Source organism: Brassica rapa, chromosome A03 (assembly GCF_000309985.2).
Source record: "Brassica rapa cultivar Chiifu-401-42 chromosome A03, CAAS_Brap_v3.01, whole genome shotgun sequence".
Taxonomy (NCBI): Eukaryota; Viridiplantae; Streptophyta; class Magnoliopsida; order Brassicales; family Brassicaceae; genus Brassica; species Brassica rapa.
In genome coordinates, this window is record NC_024797.2 from 29,751,458 (window position 1) to 29,772,954 (window position 21,497).

Genomic DNA, 21,497 nt, shown 5'->3' on the forward strand with positions numbered 1-21,497 from the left:
AGTATTTGAGTCTCTCTGTGTATACGCGCACATGGTCTAAAAATAGTTACCCCCGGGGATGGATTTGACGTTCGGACACGTTAACGATGACGTGGTGGGAATGGATTGGGTAGCTATCGGACCATATACCCGGACGTTTCGGAGCTACTGTCTCCGTTATATCCGATGCTGTTGAGTTCGGTGGTCGTTATAACACCAACAACTGTTACCTTATCCATTTCTCATTGCTGTTTTTTTTATATTTTTTCAGTTTTGTAATGAATTTCTGTCAGTGAAACCAGATAAGCTTTTAACAAATTGGATTACTTATTGTATTACTGATTAAATATACACGGAATTCAATTAACACAACTACCTACCTTCTTACAATTTTAATTTTAATACATTTATGAAAATATCCTAGTATATCGCTAAAAAAGTTTGTGTCACAAATATACACTCTAAAAATCAAAATGACTAAAATATTTTATTAAAGAGATAAATATACACTTATACCTTTAGAATTAACTAATACGAATCTTATGGTTTAGAGTTAAGGGGTGGAGATTTGAGATTGAAATTTAAAATTTTATAAAATAAAAATAAATATTAAAATTTTGAAAATAAAAATTTTAAAAAGAGTTTTAAAAAGTATTTTCGAATTACAAAAAGAAAATTTGAAAAAAATAAAAAAAATTCGAATTTTTTTTTATAAAAAAATTATAAAAAGTTCGAATTTAAAACATACAATCTAAAACTATAAAAAATATTTTTTATTATTTTTAAAAATTTTTAATTTTAATTTTATTTTTTATGTATCTAGGGTATTATGATCATTTTACCTATTAAATGAAACATTTTGGTAATTTCTCTCCTTATGGTCCATTTTTGTGATCAAAACTTGAAAATAGTCTATTTAGAGAAATTGTTTATACATTTATAATTTTATATTGACTAATTTTTTTAAAAAGGAAGAGCTTTAACTAGATCCACAGAACCACTAAAGTTAACGTCATGAACATGGTTCACTTATTATCTTGCATACAATAATTGATATATACAAGACCTGAGCTTAATTAAGGTCATCATCACTCCAAGAACTGAAGGCAATGGCTATCTTTTTTCTCTGTTTCTCATGCGTTTTATTGCTTGTTTCTTTTGTCTTTTTCTTGAGAAAGATTAAAGAAAATAAGAGATGTAGTAATCTACCTCCGAATCCTCCACGTCTTCCGATCATCGGGAACTTGCACCAACTCGCAGGATTGCCTCACCGATGCATTCATCATCTCTCCATCAAGTACGGACCGGTAGTGCTTCTTCACCTCGGCTCTGTTCCAACAGTTGTCATCTCCTCGAGTGAAGCAGCTGAACAAGTTCTTAAACTCCACGACCTTGTATGCTGCAGCCGACCAAAAACGGTCGCCACTGGGAAACTCTCTTACGGTTTTAAAGACATTGGCCTTGCCCAGTACGGCGAGTATTGGAGAGAGATGCGTAAGCTCGTTGTTATCGAGCTTTTCAGCCTTAAGAAGGTTCGATCATTTAGGAAGATCAGAGAGGAAGAGGTTGGACTTATGGTGAAGAAAGTGTCGGAATCTGCTTTGCAACAGTCTCCTGTGGATCTAAACAATACCTTTTTCTCTTTAACCGCAAGTATCATCTGTAGAGTAGCCTTAGGACAGAACTTCAACGAGAGTGGTTTCTTTATTGGTAAAGGCAGACTCGAAGAACTTTTGAATGAGTTAGTGTTAGTTCTTGGTGGTTTCACTTGCTCTGATCTGTTCCCCTGTGGTGGACTTGGGAGATTCCTAGATTGGTTGTTTGGAGGACACAATAGGATAAACAAAGTGTTTGAAGAGCTTGATGCTTTTTACCAGCATGTAATTGATGATCACTTGAAACATGAAGCTCATGCAGGAAAGAAAGCTATGGATTCTCAGGCGGATATTGCTGCACTCTTGTTAGGTATGATGGACAAACAAGGAGACAAAGATTATCTCAAGCTCAGCATTGATAATATCAAGGGAGTCATCACGGTAAAACCTCAAATCTTGCTTCATATTTATCTAACTTAGGAATGTATATTTAGTCCCATGTGACTTTTGGGTAGTAAGAGCACCTCTAGTGAGGAGTTTCAACACAAGTTCTCAAAATATAGTAAAATAGAAAATAGTATATTAAGTATATCTATGTCAAAATATCCCATTTGTTACGAAAGTCAGCAACACTTTCGTGTGAGAGTTGATATGGAGCCCATATCATTTAAAACTCACAGTAACATTTGTCGAAACCTCTTCTATATAAGGAATTGTATTGCGATCATTTTATGATGCCCCTTTCGAACGTAATAACATCAAGAGTTATTAACACTGCAGGGCAGTTTCCATGTTTTAATTACACAATAAGACAGTTGTGGCTACTGAGGTAGTTTATGTGTGAAAAGTCTTAACTTGCCCTTGATAAAGTGTAACTGATAGGGTAGTTTGGTAAATGTGTTTTTTTTATTTCTGGTTACGCTTTTGAAATTTAAAATTCGGAGTGGGCCCCTACAACTTTAGAGATTGTGTTAATTAACTGGACATAAAAAATTTATATTCTTACTTTTTGTTGCTTTTACCGAGGTGAGAAAGAGAAATCTGAGAGACGACGGAGAAAACGATAGCAATGAAGGCATGATTTCGAAATAAGATGGTGAAGACGGCGGTTTCTTAATAGTGAAGGCTCAGAGAAGAAGACTGTGCGGAGAAGATGTCGCTAAGATGGAGCCCGGCGTGGGAAAGACGAGGCCGACGGTTAGTTCCCCTTTTTTGGTGATATGTCCTTTTGCATATTTGGTCTCTAATTGTTAGTATCATCACAGAGGTGGTGGAGGTTGAGGATGTGCGCGAAAGACCACCAGAGAGGCTATTTGCTACCGACCGGTTTCCGTGCGAGAGGGTGAATGTGTACTTAGCCGTAGATCGTGTATTATGGGCTACGGACGTGCTTGACGAAACCCAAATCGGAGATGTGCTGAACGGCACACCGGGGATGACGAAGCTGATGGGTTCATGATTTGGACATCTCTTCAAAATTCCTGTTTTAGACTGAATGTGGCGGACGTACAAAAGGCAGAACACGATTTTGAGGTAAGCTTACTTCTCATGTGTGTCCGTGTACATAGGATGTTAAGCGTATAAGTGTACAAAAACAATAGCGTACATGTGTACGTAACAAAAGTTGTGTACACGTAAACTCTGATAGTGGTGTACGCATGTGTACAAGTACTTGTATGTGATACTGTTTTTTTTTCTTGCAGCTGCTTGTCAAATCATTGATGGGGCAACGAGGAAAGGTGAGGTGTTTGGGATGAAGAAAATTTTGATAAAAATGTCTATTACATGCTTAATTTGTTGAAGGAAGGACATTACAATGATAGAGATTACGAAGGCTACTAGGGTGGGAGTGATGCAGTGGATCCACTCTTTGTGTATAACGAGAAAGCAAAGACCAACAAAAGAAAACACAAGGGTGGTGGTGGTGAAGAACACAAGGGTGTACAAATGAAAACACAAGGGTGTACAAATGATTTGTGTTCATGTGTACATTTTGTTTGATAGATAAAAACACATTAGAGATTTGCTGGGTTTAGTATCATTATGTACATTATGATATAATTAGTGAAAAAATTGAAATATACGTCTTGAGAGATTAAATGAAAAAAAACTATAATGTGAATAAGCAATGATTTGTATATTTGAACTGTTGGAAGATACATATGATTTGTGTACATATATACCCCCTGATTTTTTACGTACACACATGGTTGCATACAATGCTTCATAACGTACACATGTACACATATGATATGTACATGTGTACATGTTTACTTGTGTACATATGCATATTATTATGTACCGTGTATATGTAGAATGATATGTGTACATTATAAATCAGGGACCGAAGACTAGTGTACGTACACATATTGGTGTACATATGATTTGGTTTAACTAGATGTACACACGTTTTAGGCTTTCAAGTTTATTTTAATAGATGTACACACTAACTTGACAGCCCCATCATTTGTGAGATAACCGGTGGTGTTGTGAGTCCGGTAGCAAGCTCTTTAGTATTAGGAGACCAATAGCTCAAGACAGCTGAAGGGGGCGGATCGGTGAAGGTGAAGAAATTCTTCGTGACATTGTTTTGTAATTCAAGCAAGCTCATGTTGGGACGAACTGGTACAATCCTTGACATCTTTTTTTATCAATTGCAAAATTCCAGAGGGAGTCAGTGGAGGTCCATTCTCCAGGAATAACCATGTAGTGACCTGCCATGGCGGATCTGCAAATAGAAACATAAAAAAAAATTAGATTACAGCAACCTATTTGTTAAGGAGTTATCATTACGTGGGTTTTGAGAACATGCTAGAGTATTAGCAGTAGTAATTCGATGGAGATGGAGGTAGAAAATGCTTAACATTTGATTTGGAGAAAATCCAAACAAGAAAAAAGTGAATATCAAAGATGAAGAAGGATTTTATAGCATAATTTAATCTGGGCCGTTGGAATATAAAGTATAAAGTAAATCCAAAGGCTGGGGAGAGAGACAGATATCAATCTTGTCAAAAATATCAGATTTAATGTGGAGCGTCGATTGGAAATAAGGATGTGTGGTGTGTGTTTATTCCCGCTAAAATGCTTGTTTAGTTACACAGCTGTTTAGTTTCAATGTAACTAGATTGTTTGGTTAAAGGGAAGCTGTTAGGAGAAAGTGTGTTGGTAGAAGAAACTGCTCTATTATGTTAATAAAAACTTAAAACTGCCTTTGGGTGTAATATTCTCTAACATCAATCTCTCTTATTTGGTATACTACTTCTTCTTCTCATTTATTAAGATTACTAGATTTTGACCCGCGCTTTCAAAGCGCGGAACCATTTCTTTTTAAAATTTCATTTAAATTAATAAATATTTGTCGAATTTATATTTTAATAGATTTTTTTATTTGTTTATAGTCAATTTTTATAATATTGTCTTCTTTATTTTTTTAATTATTATTAAAATAAAAATATTTGTCCTATATTATCCTACGTAGATCCTGTTGGTTTGTTCGAATGTGTGGGTTTGAATAGAAAATCGGTGTTGCCTATTTATAATATTGAACGGATTCAAAGCGAGGTGTTAGGTTTTAGGAGAAAGTTGGGGGATCTATACTATTAAAGCAGAATACTTCTTATGAATCTGCCCCTGAATTTTTCTATTAATTACAAAACATTCCATTCTCTTTTTCAATTATTTTTTCAATTATTTTAAATGTTTTTCGAAAATGAAAAGCCCAACCAATTTGCTACTTACATTTTTAGTTTTAAGCCCATTAAGTCGTTTTAAATCTCATTTTGTACTCAAAGATTTACGGAATCAAATCAAATAAAAAGAAGATCTCCCAACTTGAGAAACACGCAGAAAAAAGTAACTGAATTTTCCAAAAACTAATCTTAAAATATAGAGAGATTCGATTTTAAAAAGAAGATCCCCCAACTTTCTCCTAAAACCTAACACCTCGCTTTGAATCCGTTCAATATTATAAATAGGCAACACCGATTTTCTATTCAAACCCACACATTCGAACAAACCAACAGGATCTACGTAGGATAATATAGGACAAATATTTTTATTTTAATAATAATTAAAAAAATAAAGAAGACAATATTATAAAAATTGACTATAAACAAATAAAAAAATCTATTAAAATATAAATTCGACAAATATTTATTAATTTAAATGAAATTTTAAAAAGAAATGGTTCCGCGCTTTGAAAGCGCGGGTCAAAATCTAGTCTTCTTTTTAAAATCGAATCTCTCTATATTTTAAGATTAGTTTTTGGAAAATTCAGTTACTTTTTTCTGCGTGTTTCTCAAGTTGGGAGATCTTCTTTTTATTTGATTTGATTCCGTAAATCTTTGAGTACAAAATGAGATTTAAAACGACTTAATGGGCTTAAAACTAAAAATGTAAGTAGCAAATTGGTTGGGCTTTTAATTTTCGAAAAACATTTAAAATAATTGAAAAAATAATTGAAAAAGAGAATGGAATGTTTTGTAATTAATAGAAAAATTCAGGGGCAGATTCATAAGAAGTATTCTGCTTTAATAATATAGATTATTCTTTTCTACTTTCTATTATTTACGTAAAATGATCAAACAAATAGACACCTCTTATCTACGAAACACAAATGAAACAATATATAATATAATTATAACATGTTATCAGCACGATCACTCTATTATTAAATTTCTTTCTCTTGATTATTATGTTCGGAGTGGGGCCACCATTTTTATTTGTTGCGTTTACGATTACCGGAGTGCGGCCCTGCCGCCCCGTCTTTTATTGTTAATTTTACAGTGGTTGCTTAAGGCACCATAATGGCCGGTATACCGCCTAAACATTTAATTTGCTATTTTATAATTGACTCCATTATCATAATTTATTATTTTACAGATTTGATCACCTTAATATTTTTGCTTTCAAATTTGACGGATAATTTTATCACCATAGATAACTAAATATATTTAAGTAGGCACATATATTTATATCTGTGTTTAAATTGATAAATTTTACAATTGCTCACTGATTGTTTTTGATTAATTTTTATCGTATGTTCTTACTTCCAACGGTCATATATAAATTTGAAAAAAAAAATACTTTCTAAACGGCTAGTTAACGGCTATGAACAATGTTTTTATCTATAAATATACTCATTTCTTATTCATTTACTTCATCCAAAACATTTCATCTTCTCTAAAATATTTTCAAATCGCTCCATTCCGGTTTTTCATTACAAAAAAGGATGATTCACATATTTTTGGTTGTATGTGCAATTCTAATTTTTGCTTCTATGTACGGTCTTTTTATTGGAGAATTTGCTCCTGAAGAATTTACGCTCAATGTCGGTTTACTTTTATATACATTGTTTCTCCTTGTAATTGCGTGTATTATTAATATTAATGGTTCATTTTAAATTATGAAATTCTAATAAAATATATTATTTGATTTTAGTATTCCAATGGCAAACATGGAGAAGCTCCAATTCCCCGCCCTAGACATCACCGGTACCAACTACATTTCATGGGTTACAAATGTCGAACTTCATCTTGAATCTCTTGGTCTATCCGAGACCGTTAAAGAGATTAATACTTCAACGCCTCAAGAAAAGGCTAAATCGGTGATCTTTTTTAGAAGACACCTTGATGAAAGTATTATTTATGACTATGCCAACATGAGAGATTCTAAAGAGCTATGGAAGTCTCTGAAAGATCGTTTTGATCATCAGAAAGACATAACACTTCCACTTGCTCGAGATGAATGGCAGAGTCTGAGATTTTAAGATTTCGACAAAGTGATGAATTACAACTCGGTTGTGTTAGGAATTATGGCCAAATTGAGATATTGTGGTGAAACGATCACCGAATCTCAAATGCTTGAGAAGACATACACCACATTCCATAAGAACCACATCACCCTACAACAACAGTACAGGTTGCGGGGATATACCAAATTTCCGGAATTGATTGTGGCGCTTCTCATAGCAGAAAAGAACAACGAGCTTCTGATCAAAAATCACATGACTCGTCCAACTGGTTCTAAACCGTTTCCTGAAGCAAACGCATTAGATGCGAAGAAACCAGTCAAGGAAAATAAAGCCTTTCGGGGTCGCGGTCGTGGTCGTCAAAACTACCGTGGACGTGGACGAAAGAACAATCCACAAGATAGGAAGTCATTCCAGTGGGTCCGCTCTGAGCAAACCCCTAAGGGAAAAGAACACCAAGGAAATACCGCCCAGAAGCGAGAAGAAGCTTGTTTCAGATGCGGTACTAAGGGACATTGATCTCGTTTATGTCGTACCCCTGCACACCTTTGCGCTCTATACAAGGAGTCCGTCAAAGGAAAAGAAAAGGAAGTAAACTTTGCAGAACATTCTGAGGGTACAACGCACCTTGATGCGTCTGACTTTGTGAATGATTTCGAGGAGACCGCTATCACGGAAGCCTAAGTGCCCATCATGTGACTCTTGAAATCCCACAATTATACCATAAATAATTGTTGTTTGTGGAAGATTAATGTATAATTATTATGTGCTTTTCACCTTCTTATGTATAATTATTGTGTTTAATGTTTGCTAATGATGTATAATATTTTATGAATAATACTATCTTATGTTAATTCTTTTTGTTTGTCTCAGAAATGGACATTACAAATGGAACATCAACCAAGATCAATGCTAGAGATATTTGTATACCAGATAGTGGAACAACGCACACTATTATGAAGCACATAAAATATTTTTCTGAACTAAAACCGACAAATATCACTGTTAATACAATATCGGGTCCTGCAGACTTGATCGAAGGAATTGGTAAAGCTCATTTCACGTTACCCAACGGGACAAAATTCTCGATAAATAATGCACTATTTTCTCCAAAGTCTAAAAGGAATTTGTTGAGTTTTAAAGACATATATCTTCAAGGATTTGATACTCAGTCTGCAACTGAGGATGAAAAGAAGTATATGTATATTACTCTTGAGAAATCGGGAAAACAAAAGGTATTGGAAAAATTACCAAAACTCTCTTCTGGTCTACATCATACATATATAAGTGCCATTGAATCACATTTAGTGATTAAGGAAAATTCTAGTGATTTTACACTATGGCATGATCGTTTTGGTCATTCAGGCACTACAATGATGCGAAAAATCATCGAGAACTCACATGGTCATTCACTGAAACCCCAAGAAGTTTATCAAGGGAATAAAATGACATGTACTGCGTGTTCTCTTGGAAAGTTGATTATATGACCATCGCCAACCAAAATAGATAAAGAGTTACCAAAGTTCCTTGAACGAATTCAAGGCGATATTTGTGGACCTATACATCCACCTTGTGGACCATTCTATTATTTTATGGTAATGATCAACGCGTCGAGTAGATGGTCACACGTTTGTCTATTGTCCTCTCGAAATATGGCATTTGCGAGATTTTTATCTCAGATAATCAAATTAAGAGCTCAGTTTCCTGATTATCCGATAAAGAGAGTTAGACTGGACAACGCTGGTGAATTTACCTCCCAAGCATTCAATGATTATTGTATGGTAACTGGAATTGATGTTGAACATCATGTTGCTCATGTTCATACACAAAATGGTTTGGCCGAATCATTAATTAAACATCTGCAACTGATTGCAAGATCATTGATTATGAAATCTAAACTCCCAACTTCTGTGTGGGGACATGCTATTTTGCATGCAGAAGCATTGATTCGAATAAGATCAAGTGCATATCACAAATACTCTCCAATACAGTTAGCCTTTGGACGAGAACCAAACATTTCTCATCTAAGAATTTTTGGTTGCGTTGTATATGTGCCGATTGCACCTCCCCAATGTACAAAGATGGGACCTCAAAGGAGGTTAGGGATATATGTTGGTTGTGACTCTCCATCAATTATACGATACCTAGAACCGCAAACTGGTGACGTATTTACGGCACATTTTGCTGATTGCCACTTTGATGAAAAAGTATTCCCAGTTCTAGGGGGAGAAAATAAACAAGTAGGAAAGGATATCAAATGGTGTGTACCATCTTTACTACACCTTGATCCTCCTACAAAACAATCGGAATTAGAGGTCTGTCGGATTATGCATTTACAAAGCATCGCAAATCAACTACCCGATGCTTTTGCAGACACCAAATTGGTTACAAAATCCCATATACCGGCTGCAAATACTCCTGCTCGTGTAGAAATGCCACATGAACGTGGAGTAGAAGATAATACACGAGAGTCTAAAATACGCTTGAAGCGTGGTAGACCTATTGGTTCTAAGGATAAGAATCCTAGAAAACGAAAGGAGTCAGAAAAACAAAATCTTTCCAATATAGAAGAAAAGTTGGAAGAGATTAACAACGAGGTCAATGACAATGTTAAACATCATGATTCTGAAGAAAATCATGAGATTTCTATTAACTACATTCATAATAGAAAAATATGGAATCGAAACAAAGTGAATGGTGTTGATGATCTTTTCTCATACTTTGTTTCGAAGGAAACAGATGAAGAGAATGATGACCCTGAACCAAAATCTATCTTGGAGTGTCAAAGGAGACATGATTGGATAAAATGGAAAGATGCAATACAAGTCGAACTCGATTTACTTAACAAACGAGAGGTATTTGGTCCTATTATAATCACACCTGAAGCTGTGAAGCCAGTTGGTTACAAATGGGTTTTCGTTCGGAAACGAAATGAGAAAAACGAGGTTATGAGATATAAAGCTTGTCTTGTAGCTCAAGGATTTTTTCAAAGACCTGGAATCGATTATGAAGAAACATATTTTCCTGTTATGGATGCAATCACATTTAGATTTTTGATGAGTCTTGCGGCTAATCAAAATCTAGAGATGTGTCCAATGGACGTTGTTACTGCATACTTATATGGATCTTTGGACACTGATATTTATATGAGAATCCCTGAAGGATTTATAATGCCCTAATCATTAAGTTCTAAACCTAAAGAGTTATGTGCAATAAAATTGCAAAATTATTATACGGTTTAAAACAGTCTGGACGCATGTGGTATAATCATCTCAGTGAACATCTAACTAAAGAAGGATATGTAAACAATCATATATGCCCATGTGTTTTCATCAAGAAAACATCATCTGGATTTGTTATCATTGCCGTATATATTGATGACCTAAATATTATTGGGACTAAAGTCGAAATACAAAAGGCATCTGATTATTTAAAAGGAGAATTTGAGATGAAAAATCTCGGACAAACAAAGTATTGTCTTGGCCTACAAATTGAGCATTCTCAAAAGGGTATATTTGTACACCAGTCTACATATACAAAAGAGTGTTGAAACGATTCAACATGGACAAATCGACTCCACTTAGTACTTCTATGGTCGTCAGATCACTTAATGTCGAAAATGATCCCTTCGACCACACGAAGAAAATGAAGATATACTTGGTCCTGAAGTGCCTTTAAGTGCAATAGGAGCACTTATGTATCTTGCTAATTGTACTCGACCTGATATATCGTTTGCTGTTAATCTTTTGGCAAGATTTAGTTCATTCCCTACGCAAAGACATTGGAATGGGATCAAACATGTCTTTCGCTATCTCCAAGGAACGATTGATTTAGGATTATTTTATCCTAACAATACTAACGGAGAAATAGTTGGTTTTGTAGATGCAGGATATTTATCTGACCCTCATAAAGCTCGATCACAAACAGGGTACGTTTTCACGGTTGGAGGAACCGCTATATCATGGCGATCCCAGAAACAAACACTTGTAGCCACTTCCTCGAACCATGCTGAAATAATCGCTCTCCATGAAGCAAGCAGAGAATGTGTTTGGCTCAGATCAATAAGTAAACACATCCTATCAAGTAGTTGGATCAACGTCGACTCAAAACCGACCATCATATATGAAGACAATGCAGCATGTGTTGCTCAAACAAAGGAAGGATACATCAAAAGTGACCAAACCAAACATAATCCACCAAAATTCTTCTCATATACCCAAGAACTCGAGAAGAGTAAAGAAACTGAAGTGAGATATGTTCGATCCTGTGACAATGCTGCAGACCTCTTTACGAAGTCATTATCCACTACGACATTCAGAAAACATGTTTACAATATTGGAATGCGTCATCAACAAGACCTGTAACGATCGTCTACTCGAGGGGGAGCTTCTGAGTTGTACTCTTTTTACCTTACTATGGTTTTTTCCACTGGGTTTTCCAAGAAAGGTTTTTAATGAGGCAACAAAAGATGATATACATGAGACATTAATGATACTGATCTCCAAGGGGAAGTGTTACGAAAGTCAGCAACACTTTCGTGTGAGAGTTGATATGGAGCCCATATCATTTAAAACTCACAGTAACATTTGTCGAAACCTCTTCTATGTAAGGAATTGTATTGCGATCATTTTATGATGCCCCTTTCGAACGTAATAACATCAATCTCTCTTATTTGGTATACTACTTCTTCTTTTCATTTATTAAGATTATTATTATTTTCTACTTTCTATTATTTACGTAACATGATCAAACAAATAGACACCTCTTATATACGAAACACAAATGAAACAATATATATATAATATAATTATAACACCATTTAAAATATTTCATATAGTTTTTATAGTTTTGAGATACCCACAGTTAAATATTTAAAAAAATTATATACTTATGTATATATGTATATATCTATGCCAAAATATCCAATTTAAGATATTTCATATAGTTTTTATAGTTTTGAGATACCCACAGTTAAATATTTTAAAAACTTATATACTTATGTACGTATATATGTTGTATGTTGAGAATACCATCTTGGGAATTCTCCATTGAAACTGCTAGCATTCCCACTATACATCACTATACTACAACTATTTAGGTCCTGATCACATGTTTGTGTATGTATGATCTTAGGTTTATGTATAAAGATATTAAACACATGTAATATAACATGTGGGCATCAGGCGTTTATGCACTCTGCCAACCTATTTCATAGAAAATTGATACATGTTTCATATAAATGTTATTTTAACATTTCTTTGTTACATAAAAATATTGTTTTAGATTTCAATCTAATTAATATTTACTTAAAACTTAATATTAATTACAAAATGAATTAATTGTATTAATATTTTATTTCAAATATTATTAATAAATATATGTAATTAATAAAAACATAGGTATATTTTATTCATTTTGTAATGGGTATGAAATGTTTAAATAACACGTTTCATCAAATAGAAGGAGTACTATGTTCTTTTTCAAAACGTCCCTCTTTAAGTTAACAAAAACACAAAATTAACATACAAATGCAATTGCTTAATTGTATACATGTGTTCATATATTTGTGTGTTGGTTGGTCAGGATATATTTATAGCGGGAGTAGATACAGGTGCTGTAACCATGATATGGGCAATGACGGAGCTGGCTAAAAACCCTAGAGTGATGAGAAAGGCACAAGAAGAGATCCGAAACACCCTAGGGCTCAAAAAAGAAAGTATCTCTGAGGAAGACATTAACAAAGTTGATTATTTGAAGCTCATAATCAAGGAAACATTTAGATTACACCCAGCACTTCCGCTTTTGCTTCCAAGGGAAACAATGTCCCATGTCAAGATCAATGGATATGATATTCCTCCAAAAACACAAATCCTACTTAACGTATGGACCATCGGACGTGACCCCGGTCGGTGGACCGACCCTGAAGCATTCATCCCTGAACGGTTTGCTAATACTTGCGTAGATTTCAAAGGACAAAGCTTTGAGTTATTACCGTTTGGTTCTGGTAGAAGGATGTGTCCCGGAATGCCAATGGCTGTTGCTTCTGTGGAATTGGGACTGTTGAGTTTGCTTTACTTTTTTGATTGGATATTGCCTGAAGGGATGATTAGTGAAGGAGAGATTGATATGAAAGAAGCTGGTAATCATACCATTGTCAAGAAACAACCTCTTCAACTTGTGCCTGTTCTACACCATTGATGAGCATTGTGCTGTCAAAAGAAGCTGGTATTCATTTTGTGTATTCATATGTTTTTCACAATGACAATAGTTATTCATACATGTACGTCACATATAATATGTGTTCGTTTTCCTAAGTCATCAAATCTTATTCGGCCAATCTTATAACATACATCTTTTATGAACATATATAGTATATGTTTTAGTTTTTCACAAATATTAAGAAAATATATTGAATTTTGATTATAAAGATATTATTTTATAACTAAATATTTTGACATTTTGAGCCAAATTTTTTTTAATAAATACAATTATTCTTTAAAATTTACAGTTTATCATTATTATTTGTAAAAATGTATAAAACATTAAAAAAAATTATTTATATTTATTTTATATTGACCAAAAATTTTGTTGTCTTTTTAAGTTAACAACTAATGGCTCTTATCCCAACAGTAATTATACTCTGTCTCTCTCTATCTCTCTCGCGTTTGCTCACACCATTCATGGCTACCATTCTCAGCTTTGCTCCTCTCTCTGTTCCCTCTACGACATACCTAAAACCCTCTCTCAGAATCCCTCTTTTTACGTCTCTGCCACTCCCATCATCGTCATCTTCCTCTTCTTCTGGCCTTACATCTTCCTTCCTGGTTAGAAATGAAGCATCTTTGTCTCCCTCATCCTCACCAATTCAAGCTCTCGCGGAAGAAGCCGTTGATTCTTCTACTTCAGCCTCTTCTTCAAAGCTTGTTCTTGTCGTCGGCGGCACTGGTGGTGTCGGTACGAACCAATCATCTACTTCAAATGTTCTGTTTTTGAAATTGGGATAATGATGAATTTTTCTCAAAGTTTTCATTTTTATTATTTTTTAATTGGTTCTTTATGATGTTTTGGTATCTCAGGGCAACTAGTGGTAGCTTCGTTGCTCAAGAGGAATATTAAGTCGAGGCTATTACTGCGTGATCTTGAGAAAGCCACCAAGTTGTTCGGTAAACAAGATGAAGATTCCTTACAGGTTGTCAAAGGGGATACTAGGAATGCTGAGGATCTTGATCCATCCATGTTCGAGGTTCTGCCGTCTTCTTTCATTTGCTCATCATTTTCTTTGTTTATTTTTATAGAGTTTTACGGATATGTGTAGGGTGTGACACATGTGATTTGTTGCACGGGGACTACAGCTTTCCCTTCCCAGAGGTGGAGTGGAGACAACACACCTGATAAAGTAGGTGAGAACATTTTCTCTTCATATTCTTTATGAATCTTTTGTATTGGGATGATTAACAATGAATGAAACAAGGGGTCTCTTACATTGCATGTCATGTTTTGTGTTCTAAAAAGATTGGGAAGGTGTGAGGAATCTCATTTCAGCACTGCCCTCGTCGGTGGAGAGAGTTGTTCTGGTTTCATCAGTAGGTGTCACCAAGCCTAATGAGCTTCCTTGGAGGTGAGACTTATATAGTAGTGTGAAACTTCCATTATCTGATTGTCTCAACATGTTATATATATCTCACTTCATGTATGGTTTTGTTTGACAGCATCATGAACTTATTTGGGGTTCTCAAGTACAAGAAGATGGGGGAAGATTTTCTTAGGGAGTCTGGTCTTCCATTCACCATTATCAGGTTTGGTATAAAAGAGAGTTACAAAATAATACAGTCAACATATGGTTTACTGATATACTGTTGTCATGATTACAGACCAGGTAGATTGACTGATGGACCATACACATCCTATGATCTCAATACTTTGCTCAAAGCTACAGCTGGTGAACGGCGTGCTGTTGTTATTGGTCAAGGTAAATTATGAGATTGTTGGATGCTGAACTATAGAAATTTGAGATAGGCTTGTTTTTACATTAAGGTTCCTTATGACAGGTGATAAACTTGTTGGAGAGGTAAGCAGACTTGTGGTGGCTGAAGCTTGCATACAGGCGCTTGATATTGAGTTTACTCAAGGGAAAGCTTATGAGATCAATTCAGTTAAGGTAATCACTGAAGCGTCTGATCAAAAACATGTCTTAATGGGTGTCCTAAAGAACCAAAGCTTTAGTTTGATCATTAAACATATTTTGTTTTTTTTTTTATGGGTTGTGGTTTCAGGGAGATGGTCCAGGAAGTGATCCGCAGAAATGGCGAGAGTTGTTTAAAGTTGCTGAATCCAAATGATAGGGGAGGACACTGAGAAATGTGTACAGATATGGTCCAGTTGTGTATACACACATACTTACTTTTCTTTTGATCTTTTACTTCAACTTTCATCTATATATAAAGGACATGTTCAACTTCACATGGCGACACAAGTAAACTGAGAGATAAGAGAGAGGGCAAAGAGAGAACAGAGAAACTGTTTCACTGCTGATCTAGTACAACAACTAAGAAACAAGGACATTGCTGATCTTCTAGTCATCACATTAAATAGAATAATCTTAACCCGCTTGGTCCCTATTAAGATGAGATAAATGAACTAAAGAGGCCCTTGATCAATGACTACCTGATTAGACACAATCGGTGCGAACAGGACATGGCTTCAATCAGGCAACAGCGGAAGTAGTGCATCCTTCTTAAGTTTCTCACTCGGCGGTGTGCCTTTGAAACTTCCATATCTCGCAGGTTTAGGTACGTAAAGAGAGGTAAGAATCTTCTCCAAAGCCCATAGCTTCTGTAAACCGGCACAACACCCTGAACTATCTGCTGACAAACTCTCTCCCTCAAATCCTTTTCTGATATCACCCATGTAGATGGCTTCTTACACATCTCCTCCAACGCATCATTGAAAGATTTCAATCTCTTCTTGACAAGATCACGAGCCGTAGCGTGTCCACCTGAGAAGATTACAAGCCCTTCTCTCCTCAAATGGCTTAGGAGCTGCTTACCCCAGCTATCTCTAAAGAAGACGGTAGCGTGATATCTCGGTTGAAGTCTGATCTCAGTTTGTTCAAAGAAGTGAAGATGTCAGAAGCTTGATTAAGGATCTTTCTTGCTAAAGACGCATCCCTAAGACCTTTCAAAGACTTCTTCAAACTCGAAAGATACTTGTCATCCAGCAACGCGGTGATCCTCCAAATACTCAACGATATCTTCCAACCACTGGATAGCTAACCCCAACAGTTCTCCTCTAGTAGGGAACCTCAACGCTTCCTCTAACCCGTTTTAGTACGGCTAAAATAACAGGGTCAGATAACAAAGACTTATCAAGTCCATGGACAGCGTAAAACAGCTTGAGGCACTGCAGCTGCAGGACCAACGGCTCGGTTAATGTGGCCACCTTACAGCCACGAGAGCTTCTTTATATATCGGCTCGGATTGGCCTAACCGCAGCTTCAAGGGAGGGTAATCTCTGCTCAATATCTCATCAAACCTGGGACCGGTTTTCCACAGTTTTTTTTTTTTCTCGCGATGCTCGACGAGGAAACTGCCAAAGTGCATGAGAGTCGACAGCCAGGCACAATGTTACAACACAGTATCACTTGCGAAAAAAATGCCTACATTAATCAAATTCAAATGATAATAACATACTAACCTTTTAGTTTAATAACAACAATTTTTTTTTTTGCTTTTTCTGTCAACACAATTATGTACATTTTCTTAGAAATGTGTTCAGATTTTCCGAATCTTAATTTTCTCTGTAGCCAAGGATTTCCTGAAAATTAGATTCTTAATTAAATTTATGCTTTTGATGGCGTGTTCAACCTCTCTGATGGCAGTGTGGAGAGATACAAAGCTACTGGATTGTCCTGCCCAAGAAAGGGACTTTTTGGTAACGCAGGAGTTAGGCCTAAATTAATTAATTCACTTGTACTTCTCAAATACATAAATGTTTAGGATGTCAAGCAGCTAAGTTCAGAAATAAAATAGTTGATTTTATGTAATCCTTGAGAGAAAACAACATATACGATTTTAGTGTGTGAGTCAGTAGTAATGTAGTTGGCATACCTAGCTAATTTGTGTATTCTGATATATATCTGACTGGCCTAGCTAGCCACCAGATTTGAGATTATGTTTAGTTATGTATTTTGTTTTCCACGAGATTATATTTAGTTTAATCCATCTGTTACGTATTGACTAAGATATATAGTTGAATCATCTTTTATGTATGACTTCGGTTTGGCTTTCAACTATGTGACATATTGCCGTACAGACATGTATAACAAGGATGAATATTCTTCACCTCTTGTTTGGCAAAAAAAAAAATATATATATATTCTTCACCTCTTGTTTGGCAGAATAATCAAAATGGTTATCTAGCTAGGTTAACGCGCGGACTGTATATATAAATTGAACCCAAGTCCAGATATGTTACGTGTGTTTTTACTATTACCTGACGCTTCATTTAAATGTTTATTTAGGGATGATAGGTGAACAAAGTCCCATTAAAAAAAAAGACAATGTAAAATGTTGTTTAGTATAGAGGTCCCATATTCTAAACGTATAACTCAACCCGTAAGTAGAAGTTACGTTTCGTCAAAACTAATGTCAATACAAAAGAACAGTCTGATTGGACCACGCTAGAAAGCAGACCTCTACTGTTTTTAATTGTAAATTTCAAAGTATGGCAACTAAAAGAATGAAGAAAAGTGTTTGTCCGAGAATAGAACATGTTCTGCATATAATGATCTTGAATGCATAATATACATGTTTAATTAATGTTCCAAAAAATTGCATTTTTGTAGATTACACATACGACCACGCGATTATTCGTCATACCATGTAAAATCCCAATAGTGACAGACATATGTTTTCATTACACTTTGTTGACTGTTACGTATAATCACAATCTAATTAGGCAACTTGATCATATACATCAAGATGGATATAATCTCAAACGTCAGTCGTTACCAAGCTGGTTCAATATATGGAAATGGAACATGTCGAATATTGAACCTTATAATTAAACCACTAGATTTTGACCCGCGCTTAGAAAGCGCGGGTTTATTTTTTAAATTTAATAATTTTTAATATAAATTTTTATATAAGATAGTTTATAAATTTAGACATATTATTCAGAACCGAATAATCAATCCGTACCAAATTGAAAAAATAAAACCAAACTTGAACCAAAATTTATAAATAACCGAAGATATCATATATCTCTAGAACCAAGATAAATAGATACCTGAATTTTTTAAATACAAATTATATATCTACAAATATTAATTATATGTAATTTCTAAATAACCAAATATCTTAAATATACTATTTATAAGCTGAATTATCCAATAAAAACAAATTACTCAAACATTTTTTTCAAATATTAAAAAAATATCTTAATAAGTCCTCAACATTCAGTCTAATTTTCCACTAAAAGGAACCAAAACACCAATAAGTGGTATCCACAGTCAAACCAGTAAACGCAGTCACCATATATAATCTAGTTTCAATTTAATAAAAATCCATTAGTTAAAATACTTTAAAATCTAAAACCCATATTAACTCGTGAATCTATACCAGATGACATGGTAAAAATCTAAAATAACATGATAATATTTTTCAAAAGTTGATTAAATTTCTCATATAAATTTTACTAAGGTATAAAATTGAATAAACTACATTGTTTTTATGTTATACATTCTAGTTTATAGGTTTTATAATGACTATATTAAGATTAAATTTTTGAGTTTTAGAAATAAAATTATTATTAAGTTGAGTATAGTTGAGTTACCTATAAATGTTAAAAATAAATAATATATTTTATTTAAACATAAAAAACATTCTAAAAATGCTATAATTTCCGGAGAAAATATTTATACAAAACCCTTTCTCCTAATAAACCCAGTTGTAAAAGATTTTTATCACAAAAATAACCTATGAAGGTTTTCAAAGAAAAAGCTATAATTTTGAAATATAATTAAGCTTGTTGTTGTACTGTGAAGTATTTCTCTAATCGTAATTGGAAATGAATATGTTTTGACCGTCGAATGGTATCATGTTTTTAACTTTCTGTTAACCGTACTTGCATCATGTTTTTATGTTAGTTTGGGTCATAAAACATTTAATATGAATTAAAAGTTTGGTATTGTTCAGACTTTAATTACCAATAAATCCAAATGTTTTTATAGTAACTGCTTTTGTTAAAGAAAAATGATCGTGGGTTGTATGATTATTAAATCAGTTATAAAATAATCTGTTTTTTTAATAGGTTTAGTGGCACAAAAATAATATTCCAAAGAAAAATAGTGGTAAAATATATCAATGCTTCTGAATTAATAATATTGATGTATAAATCTTTAGTGTATTATAGTAAGTTGAGTATTAAATCAGAGTATTGGTTATTTTTATAGTTAGAGAAATATAAGGTAATTGATTAGTGTATAGTTAGAGAAATATAGGGTGAGACCAAAAAAAAAGTTAAGTCTAGTGAATAGGTCCAATAACCTTTCATAAGTAGTTTTTAACTTTCTGTTAACCGTACCTGCATCATGTTTTTATGTTAGTTTGGGTCATAAAACATTTAATATGAATTAAAAGTTTGGTATTGTTCAGACTTTAATTACCAATAAATCCAAATGTTTTTATAGTAACTGCTTTTGTTAAAGAAAAATGATCGTGGGTTGTATGATTATTAAATCAGTTATAAAATAATCTGTTTTTTTTAATAGGTTTAGTGGCACAAAAGTAATATTCCAAAGAAAAATAGTGGTAAAATATATCAATGATTCTGAATTAATAATATTGATGTATAAATCTTTGGTGTATTATAGTAAGTTGAGTATTAAATCAGAGTATTGGTTATTTTTATAGTTAGAGAAATATAAGATAATTGATTAGTGTATAGTTAGAGAAATATAGGGTGAGATCAAAAAAAAGTTAAGTCTAGTGAATAGGTCCAATAACCTTTCATAAGTAGATTTTTTTGAACATCTTCCCTTTTAATAGTATAGATACACGTAATCCAACTTTTATGAATTTTCTTATAAATCGTCGAGTGTACAGTTTTATTAAAAATAATTAAAAAAATTCTTAAAACATATGATAAGTACGTAGATATATATGAAACGATCAATTAAAAAAAAACAACTTTTTATCAAGCCACCATGTATTATTAATATATGAATATACCATATGAATCTCATGCCAAATTTCAAGAACTAATTCTCAAAACTTGTAAAAGCTGTGGCTTAGAATTTAACTTTTATTTTATTAAGGTGTTGAAAGCCTTTGGCTTACTATAGATTTTGCGGAAAAAGATAAACATTTGTGTCTTTATCAGCATGGTGTTGGTTTAGTGGTTCTGTAAAAATGTAGTTTTCTCTGGGTTCCATTCGTGTTGGAAGATGATTAAGCAAATAAGCAATCAATTTCCAGTTTCCGGAATTAGTTGAGTCACTACAGCTTGGATGACCTAGATATCAAAAAAAAACATTTGTCTTTGTAGCAACCCAAAGGCTTACGCAAGCTCTTGAGAAACCTGAAATGAGGATTATTTTTTTGTATACCACATGATTTGGTGGTGTGGTCGTTTTGTAATACATGTTATCGTGTATCCTATTTTGCTGGTTGGGCAAAGTGTTAATGGTCTTTGATTTTTTCCTTCCTAACAAGAAACTGAAACTTGTCCCACTCACAATGTATGAGCTTTTCGTACCCTTTAACATAGCGAGAAGCTGCTATGATTTTGATACATCGTGCCAAATTGTTTGTCGTATGGATGGATGTTGACATACATATTAATACGTATAAATGCGAATGTGACACATGAAAGTTACTGGAAGGAAAAATAATGTCAAAGGAAACTTCGTCTAAATTAATATAGTTGACCCTCAACTTGTCTTGAACCCAAAACCCATATAAGATCATAAACTAAATCTATAAATAAAGTGATTTTGCTTATTTGTCATGTTCTCCATGATTTTTGGTAATTTTGCTTACTTATCATATTTTTATTAGGTTTTAGCTAAATCATTGATTTATTATTTGTTATTAGCTGAGTCATTAATATATTAATTTAAAATTATCCTTAATGAATCTTGTATATATATAATTAAAAACGAATGTTAATAATAG

At 33.8% G+C, this 21,497-nt stretch overlaps 2 protein-coding genes and 1 long non-coding RNA gene across 4 annotated transcripts; 2 read left to right on the plus strand and 1 right to left on the minus strand.

The window, feature by feature from the left end:
* Window positions 1–86: 86 nt before the first annotated feature.
* LOC103862062 (cytochrome P450 71B2) lies at window positions 87–13,687 on the plus strand. 2 transcript variants are annotated; one of them, XM_009139770.3, is made up of 4 exons: window positions 87–277; window positions 1,013–1,055; window positions 1,086–2,015; window positions 12,907–13,687. In XM_009139770.3, the coding sequence occupies exons 3-4, from the start codon at window positions 1,089–1,091 to the stop codon at window positions 13,519–13,521; spliced, it is 1,542 nt and encodes a 513-aa protein (XP_009138018.1). In that variant the 5' UTR covers window positions 87–277; window positions 1,013–1,055; window positions 1,086–1,088; the 3' UTR covers window positions 13,522–13,687. The 2 variants fall into 2 exon arrangements, with proteins under 2 accessions (XP_009138018.1, XP_033144959.1); XM_033289068.1 differs by lacking the exons at window positions 87–277; window positions 1,013–1,055; window positions 12,907–13,687 and adding an exon at window positions 8,197–12,001 and having other exon boundaries at window positions 1,831–2,015.
* A 259-nt stretch (window positions 13,688–13,946) lies between these two features.
* Window positions 13,947–15,783, plus strand: LOC103862063 (sanguinarine reductase). The gene is made up of 8 exons (XM_033289069.1): window positions 13,947–14,277; window positions 14,400–14,566; window positions 14,639–14,723; window positions 14,836–14,941; window positions 15,033–15,119; window positions 15,195–15,292; window positions 15,372–15,481; window positions 15,597–15,783. The coding sequence occupies exons 1-8, from the start codon at window positions 14,004–14,006 to the stop codon at window positions 15,660–15,662; spliced, it is 993 nt and encodes a 330-aa protein (XP_033144960.1). The 5' UTR covers window positions 13,947–14,003; the 3' UTR covers window positions 15,663–15,783.
* Window positions 15,784–16,787: 1,004 nt separating this feature from the next.
* Window positions 16,788–21,497, minus strand: LOC117133053. The gene is made up of 2 exons (XR_004456900.1): window positions 20,328–21,497; window positions 16,788–19,868 (listed from the first exon to the last, which is right to left on the minus strand). It is a non-coding gene; the product is annotated as an uncharacterized LOC117133053 (long non-coding RNA).